Source organism: Chiloscyllium plagiosum, chromosome 17 (assembly GCF_004010195.1).
Source record: "Chiloscyllium plagiosum isolate BGI_BamShark_2017 chromosome 17, ASM401019v2, whole genome shotgun sequence".
Lineage (NCBI taxonomy): Eukaryota > Metazoa > Chordata > Chondrichthyes > Orectolobiformes > Hemiscylliidae > Chiloscyllium > Chiloscyllium plagiosum.
The window spans coordinates 68,447,335-68,456,733 of NC_057726.1; the positions used below are offsets into that span (position 1 = coordinate 68,447,335).

Consider the following 9,399-nt stretch of genomic DNA (forward strand, 5'->3'; position numbering starts at 1 on the left):
CTCACCTTTCCTATTCCTAACCTCAGCCCAAACTACCTCAGATGGCGAGTCTTCATCCATCGTCCTTTCCACCGCTGTAATTCTATCTTTGACAAGCAATGCCACACCTCCCTCTCTTTTACCCCCACCTCTGACCCTACTAAAACATTTAAACCCTGGAACCTTCAACAGCCAATCCTGTCCCTGTTCTACCCATGTCTCCGTAATAGCCACAACATCGAAATCCCAGGTACTAACCCACGCTGCAAGTTAAAGGAAGCAAGCTATTATATTGCAGGTTGCGGTATTCTATTCAAGGTGCTTTGGAGTGGAATTCTAATGTCTTTAAGAGGGAAACTTACCTGTCTTGTGCTAAAACCAATATACTGCTATGTATTCTGTAATTCTAGCTATAGAGTAAAGCAGTTGAAGATGTGTTTGGCTGAGTTTCACATTCTGCGAGTTTTGATTGTTTAGGAGACGGAGTACGGCAGCAAAGGGCTTGAGGAAAAGTGGAATCAATGGGAATTCGGGGTACAACTCTCCGCTGGTTGGAGTCATACCTGCCACAAAGATGTTTATGGTTGTTGTAGGGTAGTCAGCTCAGCTCCAGCACATCGCTCCAGGATTTTCTCAAGGTGTAAGAGGCCCAATCTGTTATGTATCATAGTTGTGACATGGAGGTGCTGGTGTTGGACTCGGGTGAACAGAATTAGAAGTCACATGACGCCAGGCTATAGTACGACAGGTTGATTTGAAATCACAAGCCTTTGGATCAGAGGGATCTTGGTGTGCATGTGCATCAATCCCTTAAGGTATCAAGACAGGTGTATACTTGCCTTTATTAGCCGAGGCAAAGAATTCAAGAGCAGGGAGGTTATGCAGCAACAGTATAATATGTTGCTTAGGAACAATTGAAATATTGTGTGCAGTTATGGAGGGATGTGATATCACTGGAGATGGTGCAGAGGAGATTCACCAGGATGTTGCCTGGGCTGGAGAAATTCAGGTACAAAATGAGATTGGACACACTGGGGTTGTTTTCCTTAGAGCAGAGGAGATTGAGAGGGGACATGATTGAGATGTATAAAATTATGAGGGTGTTGACAGGGTAGACCTGAAGGAATGTTTTCCCATGATGAAGGAATCAGCAACCATGTCATAGATTTAAAGTAAGGGACAGAAGGTTTAGAGAAGGTATGAGGAAAGGCTTTTTATTCAGAGGGTAATAAGGATCTGGAATTCACTGCCTTTGAGGATGGGTGATGCAGAAACCCATCTAACATTCAAGATTATTTCAGATATGCACTTGCAATGCCAAGGCACATACAAAGACAATGGGCCAAGTGCTGGAAAATGTGATTCGAATAGTTAGCTGCTTACTTTTGGCTGATGTGGACACAGTGGGTGAGAATAACTTTTTTCTGCATTGTAGATCTCTATGTTTCTGAGACAGCCAAAGCAAAAGAACAACCTTGTACACCACAAAAATGATAGTGAGCAGGAAAGCACACTGGCAGCTGGGAGCTGCACCTTCCAGTGCAGAAGTATCCCACCTTCAGCTCTGACAGCTGCCCCAGAGATGTCCTTTCCGTTACCTCCATCTTGCCCTTGACCTGGGGTGATTAGGCTGTAAGAGATGGATTCCTCAGGCCATTGAGCTGTGTCAAATGAGGGAACAGGAAGCACTATAACATTGATATTAGGGGGCTCTCACTAAGACATTGCCTGAAAAGATAACGTATTTTGTTAAGTTAGGACTTTTATTTATGTCTGTTGGGGTCCTGCGGAGTGGAATTCCCATAGAACAAGGGCAACTCCTTTCCTACTGCTACGTCCCTATTGCAGAGCCTTAGTGTCGGGTCGATGGTTCCTGCATTCAGCACTCAAATCAAGAGCTGTCAAGCAGCAAGAAATATTGAAGTGCCTGATGCTAACCTAATTTGTGTGAGCATCTTTTATCTGGGTCTGCACACCAGAAAGTTAAGATTTGAAGATGTGAGCACATGAGCAGGGCTGGGTGAAGTTGAGACAGTGCACAGAGGTTCTGGCTTATTCTGAGTCGTATAAAATCTCTCATGGTTGATGTGCTGTTGCAATGATTTACTGGTGGACTTTTTAAATAAAATCTTACTGATTTCCTTTCTCCCCATAGGGTATAGTGTCCTTTGAATACCAGCCTCTGAAAGTGGGTGAGGTCACTGGGCGCCTTACACTGAACAACAGTGATTTAGGAGTCTATCAGTATGACCTGATCCTGAAAGCCAAGCCAGCAGGCCCGGAGAAACCACGCCACTTCCGGACTAACTTTGGTGGCAACCAGACCCTCATGGCCAAGTTCCTAAACCACTCCCGCCAGAAAGTGGAGTACTTCTGTAAGGTAGGTTCCAGACGGCTCACAGAAGGAAGCCAACGGGGCCATCATATCTGCACCAGCTCTCCAAGTGAGCATCATGCCTTAGTGCCAATCTTTCCCCAGCCCTTGCATTTTGTTTCTACTCAAATAATTATCTAATGCTCTCTTGAATGCCTCAATTTGAACCTGTCTCCACCACATTTCCAGGCAGTGCAAGCTAGATCCAAACCACTCAGTGTGAACATTTTCTTTCCTCACATCATCCTTGCTTCTTTTGCAGAGGTGTGGAACTTTTATATCAGTGTCCTCTCTTACTTGATCCTTTTATGAGTTTTTCCCTGTCCAGCCCCCTCACACTTTTGCAAACTTCTATCAAATCTCCTCTCAGCCTTCTCCTCTCCAGGGAGAGCAGTCTCAACTTCTTCAATCCATCTTCATCACTAAAATCATTCTAGTGTCTCAAACCTGGAATCATACTCGTAAATTACCTCCTGCTGTCCAGTGCATTCACAGTTCCTATAATGTGACATCCACAACTGGACTCAATATTCCAGTTGAGGTCTAACAAGTGACTTGTGTAGGTTCAACATCACCTTCTTGCTGATGTACACTATGCCCCCATTAATAAAGTTGAGGACACTGTATGCTTTACTTATTGCTTTCTGTCAAAAGCATGCCTTTCATCCTTTTCTTAATTATGTTTCATTTGTCATCACGGGAGCTCTGGATTTGTTTGACATACCTTTCTCATTGTGAGGGAATTTACCTCGATTGTACCCAAACCATTTTGAAGGGGCTCTCTGCTCAGTTGCGACTTTTTCCCTCTAACCTCTCATCTCAGTCATTCCCACCCAGCTCTGTTCATGCCCCATTAAAGTCATTCTCCACCAATTAATTTCTCTCGCTCTGGACTGTTGCATGTCATTCCCCACCACTATCCTGAACCTTACGATTTCATAATCATTGCCTGCTAAATATTCCTCCACTGACACTTGGTCCGTTCTTATTTCCAAGAATTAAGTACAACAATGCACCCTTTCTTGATGGACTGGACGCACAGTGCTTTTGGAAGCCCTCTATCACGTGATCCAGGATCAGTTCCCTTTATACTACAAATAGCCTGGTCTTTAATTGGGTAATTAAAGTCACTCATTTTAACTCCACTGTAATACTGCCATTTTTCTGTGATTTCCCTGCAGATTTGTTCCTCAACATCCTTTGGTTGGCAATCCATAGACTACACTGAGACATGTATTTGCCCCTCTTCATTCCTCAGCTGTAGTCAAGTTGACTCTGACCTTGAACCATCTGAAACATCCTCTTTCTCCAGCACTGCAGTGCCTTCCTTAACCAGTACAGTTATCCCATCTCCTGTTACTTCTTTTCAATCTTCTCGAAATACCTCATACCCAGGAATATTTAACACCCAGACTCCTTAAGCCATGTCTCTGTTATTGCCATATCATTTCCATGAGGACATTTGCTCCAGTAATTCCTTAAAGTCTGCTTGCAGGACCTCATTCTTTTGCTTCCTACATCTTTGATCCCAAAATGGACCACGATTTCTGTCTGCTAACCCTCTCCCTTCTACAGAATATGCTGCAGCTGAATTGTGGCATCCTTGATCCTGGCACCTGAGAGGCAACACAAAGGCCCATCTCTACCCTCCTCACTGAGGAGTCCTCTACGAATATTGACCTTCCACATTTAGCCCCTGTCCCACCCCAAAAGTGGAACCACCCTCTGCCATGGCCCTGCCTCTGGCTCATTCAGGAGGGCTGAGGATTTCATATGTTGCAGGATGTGCAAAGCATGGTGCTGAGCTGTGAGGCAGAGCTTAACTAGATGAAGTATAGTTCCTCTGCTTTTATATTACCCTTGTTCCCACTTAAGTATTGACGGGAAAGCATTTTTAATTTCAGAAGTATAGTTCATTTATCAAAATATACCTCTAAGTACATACAAAGGACTAGCAATCTGTTCCATATTGACTTTGCGAAGAGAAAAAAGAGAAACACAAATAGCATACTGGAATTTGACTTACCACACAGATCCACGCAGTTGCAAAAATCTTATTCTTGTTTACGTCCTGTGTCTCACTTATGTCACCACTTGTCTGCTTCTCAACAAGTGACCTCACCTCGCCCACTCCTCTCATTCACACTGACTGTCACAGGGCCCTTGCCCACCCCTCTCAGTGACACTGACTGTCACAGGGCCCTCGCCCACCCCTCTCAGTGACACTGACTGCCTGTCACAGGGCCCTCGCCCACCACTCTCAGTGACACTGACTGCCTGTCACAGGGCCCTCGCCCACTCCTCTTAGTGACACTGACTGCCTGTCACAGGGTCCCCACCTGTTCCTCTCAGTGACACTGACTGCCTGTCACAGGGCCCTCACCCACTCCTATCAGTGACACTCACTGCCTGTCACAGGGTCCTCACCCACTCCTCTCATTCACACTGACTGCCTGTCACAGGGCCCTCGCCCACTCCTCTCAGTGACACTGACTGCCTATCACAGGGCCCTCGCCCACTCCTCTCAGTGACACTGACTGCCTGTCACAGGGTCCCCACCTGTTCCTCTCAGTGACACTGACTGCCTGTTACAGGGCCCTCGCCCACTCCTCTCAGTGACACTGACTGCCTGTCACAGGGCCCTCGCCCACTCCTCTCAGTGACACTGACTGTCACAGGGCCCTCGCCCACCCCTCTCAGTGACACTGACTGCCTGTCACAGGGTCCCCACCTGTTCCTCTCAGTGACACTGACTGCCTGTCACAGGGTCCCCACCTGTTCCTCTCAGTGACACTGACAGCCTGTCGCAGGGCCCTCGCCCACTCCTCTCAGTGACACTGACTGCCTGTCACACGCCCTCGCCCACTCCTCTCATTAACACTGACTGCCTATCACAGGGTCCCCACCTGTTCCTCTCAGTGACACTGACTGCCTGTCACAGGGCCCTCGCCCACTCCTCTCAGTGACACTGACTGCCTATCACAGGGCCCTCGCCACTCCTCTCAGTGACACTGACTGTCACAGGGCCCTCGCCCACTCCTCTCATTCACACTGACTGCCTGTCGCAGGGCCCTCGCCCACTCCTCTCAGTGACACTGACTGTCTGTCACAGGGTCCCCACCTGTTCCTTTCAGTGACACTGACTGCCTGTCGCAGGGCCCTCGCCCACTCCTCTCAGTGACACTGACTGCCTATCACAGGGTCCCCACCTGTTCCTCTCAGTGACACTGACTGCCTGTCGCAGGGCCCTCGCCCACTCCTCTCAGTGACACTGACTGTCTGTCACAGGGCCCTCGCCCACTCCTCTCAGTGACACTGACTGCCTGTCACAGGGTCGCCACCTGTTCCTCTCAGTGACACTGACTGCCTGTCGCAGGGCCCTCGCCCACTCCTCTCATTCACACTGACTGCCTGTCACAGGGTCCCCACCTGTTCCTCTCAGTGTCACTGACTGCCTGTCGCAGGGCCCTCGCCCACTCCTCTCAGTGACACTGACTGCCTGTCACAGGGTCCCCACCTGTTCCTCTCAGTGACACTGACTGCCTGTCACAGGGCCCTTGCCCACCCCTCTCAGTGACACTGACTGCCTGTCACAGGGTCCCCACCTGTTCCTCTCAGTGTCACTGACTGCCTGTCACAGGGTCCTCACCCACTCCTCTCATTCACACTGACTGCCTGTCGCAGGGCCCTCGCCCACTCCTCTCAGTGACACTGACTGCCTGTCACAGGGTCCCCATCTGTTCCTCTCAGTGTCACTGACTGCCTGTCACAGGGTCCTCACCCACTCCTCTCATTCACACTGACTGCCTGTCACAGGGTCCCCACCTGTTCCTCTCAGTGACACTGACTGCCTGTCACAGGGTCCCCACCTGTTCCTCTCAGTGACACTGACTGCCTGTCACAGGGCCCTCACCCACTCCTCTCAGTGACACTGACTGCCTGTCACACGCCCTCGCCCACTCCTCTCAGTGACACTGACTGCTTGTCGCAGGGCCCTCGCCCACTCCTCTCAGTGACACTGACTGCCTGTCACAGGGTCCCCACCTGTTCCTCTCAATGTCACTGACTGCCTGTCACAGGGCCCTCGCCCACTCCTCTCAGTGACACTGACTGCCTGTCACAGGGTCCCCACCTGTTCCTCTCAGTGACACTGACTGCCTGTCACAGGGGCCCACCTGTTCCTCTCAGTGACACTGACTGCCTGTCACAGGGTCCCCACCTGTTCCTCTCAGTGACACTGACTGCCTGTCGCAGGGCCCTCACCCACTCCTCTCAGTGACACTGACTGTCTGTCACAGGGTCCCCACCTGTTCCTCTCAGTGTCACTGACTGCCTGTCACAGGGTCCTCAGCCACTCCTCTCATTCACACTGACTGCCTGTCACAGGGTCCCCACCTGTTCCTCTCAGTGTCACTGACTGCCTGTCACAGGGCCCTCGCCCACTCCTCTCATTCACACTGACTGCCTATCACAGGGTCCCCACCTGTTCCTCTCAGTGACACTGACTGCCTGTCGCAGGGCCCTCGCCCACTCCGCTCAGTGACACTGACTGCCTGTCACAGGACCCTCGCCCACCCCTCTCAGTCACACTGCATGTCACATAAGGAGATGTGGTCAACATTTAAACCATGTTTCTGCAGGTGTTGTTGAATGGATGCAAAGTGTAGTGTTTTGACATTCACCTTAATGATTCAAAGTGGGTGAATCAAATGCTCCTGTTTGAATTTTTAACTTGGTTTTAATTTTTCTTTTGCATTTGGAATTTCTGATGCTGCTGAGCAGTGCTGATCAGATTGTCTGTAAAATTTCTGATCCCTCTGGGATCTTGGATATAACAACCTGATTCAACTATTGTTCGTTTCAGGTTGATAGCCCCGAATTCTTTGTGGAGAAAAGCATCACGGTCCCACCAGCCTCGCCGGGTGGTTCAGAGGTGGGTGTGGAGGTGATCTACGAGCCTCTCCGTCTGGGCGAGACCAGAGCAATTCTCAACGTCAACTCTCCGGTTGGAGGCGAGTACAACATCCCCCTCCTTGGAATGTGTCTCGCTGCAAAACCTCAGGGCCCCTTCTCAGTTCGAGCTGGTGCTAGTGCTACCATCCCATTCAGGAATATCTTCCCCCAGACGACCACCTACTCCTTCCAAGTGGACAATCCGGCATTTTCCTGCAAACCCACAGAGACACTACGTGGGAAGAAAACCCATGTTGTGGTTGTCAGCTTTGAAGCTACAAACTTCTCCAAATCCCCTGTCACTGGCAAGTTGATCATATCATGCCCAAGTTCCGCAGGATCGGGAGCTATGATGTCCTGGATTTATTACCTGAAAGGTGTTACTCCTGAGAAGTAAGAGGAAAAAAGATCTCGGGGATTCCTGCTTAAAGCACATGTTTTTCTTCTCCAAAAATTACCAAATGTTTTATTAACTCAGTCAATGCTCCAATCACTTTATTCCAAGTGGAATCTGCTTATTGACAAGTTTGTATGGTTGTCCAACCAGTAGCAGAGCAAGTTGCCAGATAATCTCCAGTATTGCTGTACGTGGAGGATATCAGGTGATCTCAGCCTGGAGAATTCTACCATCCAGATAAATCTCAACTGGGCAGCATTACCTGCCCGAGGCTCATTTTAAGGCTCCTGCCCAGTTTTATTCTGTATCCCACTTCCATACCGCCCAGGGACACCTCTCCTATTATCAAACCGAGTTGGCCAGTAAGCTTTCACCATCTTCATGTTGAGCAACAATTTCATTCTTTGTCAATAGGTCAGATTGAAATGTAGGGATTTTATATTCTTCCGTTTCCTATTAAAGTAGGTGATTGTGTTAGTTATTTCCTCCTTTGTTTCGCAAAGTGCCTTACTTCACACAGGCTCCTCCTCAGAGACTTGCAGCGATTACCAATTTTGTCAGAGATTCTGGTCCAGTCTCCCTCTGATTCAGTCTCCATTCATTCTTTGTGGCTGTGAACATGAATAATTCTCAAATTTCTCAAATACATTGTGTGCAAAACCTGTTGGCATGTTCCTGGGCAATTTGATAAGGTGTGCCAAAAGTTCACCTTTCTTTATGAATTGGACCAATAGCCCTTCGAGCTTTGTCTCTGGCAGTAATTCAACCCTTGATCCTAGCTCCTTACGTTTATTGAGATATGTTTAGTTGCCAAATCATAACTTTTGCTGTGGCTGTACGAAAGTTTATTTGGCGCCCTTTTTCCACTACAGCAGCCCCTATTGAGCTGGTTTGTGTGAGAGAGATGATGTTTGGTTTTGACTCCTTCTACCCATTACAATCTCAACATTCTTCTATATGTTTTCGTGTACAACACGTCATTCTCAATCTGCTGGCTTTTCTTTCCCGTGTGCCATGTTGTTGTATGAAAATATTTCTTTCCTTTGAATAAACCTTGTTGAATAACTGAACATGCTTAACATTGTACTTTCTTGGGATCGTAACATTACTTTAATCACCTTGAGGAATAGACCCCCTTTTCCAACCATGGGACCTCTCCTTGAGGGGTAATTTTTGATTTTCAGATTGACTTTTTCATTCTCTCTAATTATTAGGTGATACATTAACATGGTAACAATACTTTCTGTATTTGGGTTCACACATGGTATATTGGACTCGTACAGACACAGAAATAGACGGATTCATCACTGTCCCCAATAATGATCAACTCTCCAGTGAACATAAAGTCACAACACACAAGGAAGGTGTGAACGTTGTCGACACCACAGTATTTACATTGGCACAATAGGCAAATTAGAGCAACTAAAGTTTTTTTGTCAAAACAACTATTTACATACAAAAATCCATCTTCCTAAGTACACCTTTCAGTTTGTTGAGGTCACACCTCATGAATTTCTTGTGCAAATGTACAAAGCTGGAAGTTTTTAAAGAAGTCGTTGCTTTCCTTTTCACTGCATATCAGATCGCAATCCCAGATTTCAATTTATCAGGTTGATGCAATGTTCATCACCTTAGAGCAAGGATGATATGAAGTCCATTTTATTCACACTAATCTGTTTGTAGCAATCTCCTTACT

The 9,399-nt window shown here is 47.7% G+C and overlaps 1 protein-coding gene across 2 annotated transcripts in view; it reads left to right on the top strand.

Annotated features, from left to right (window-relative positions):
• hydin (HYDIN axonemal central pair apparatus protein) overlaps positions 1-8,773 on the top strand; it is a 915,145-nt gene extending 906,372 nt beyond the window's left edge. For both annotated transcript variants that reach the window (XM_043707374.1, XM_043707375.1), the window contains 2 exons: positions 2,135-2,359; positions 7,218-8,773. In XM_043707374.1, the coding sequence (XP_043563309.1) occupies positions 2,135-2,359; positions 7,218-7,703 (711 nt within the window). In that variant the 3' untranslated portion in view covers positions 7,704-8,773. The remainder of the gene's footprint in view (positions 1-2,134; positions 2,360-7,217) is intronic.
• The last annotated feature ends 626 nt before the right edge of the window (positions 8,774-9,399 follow it).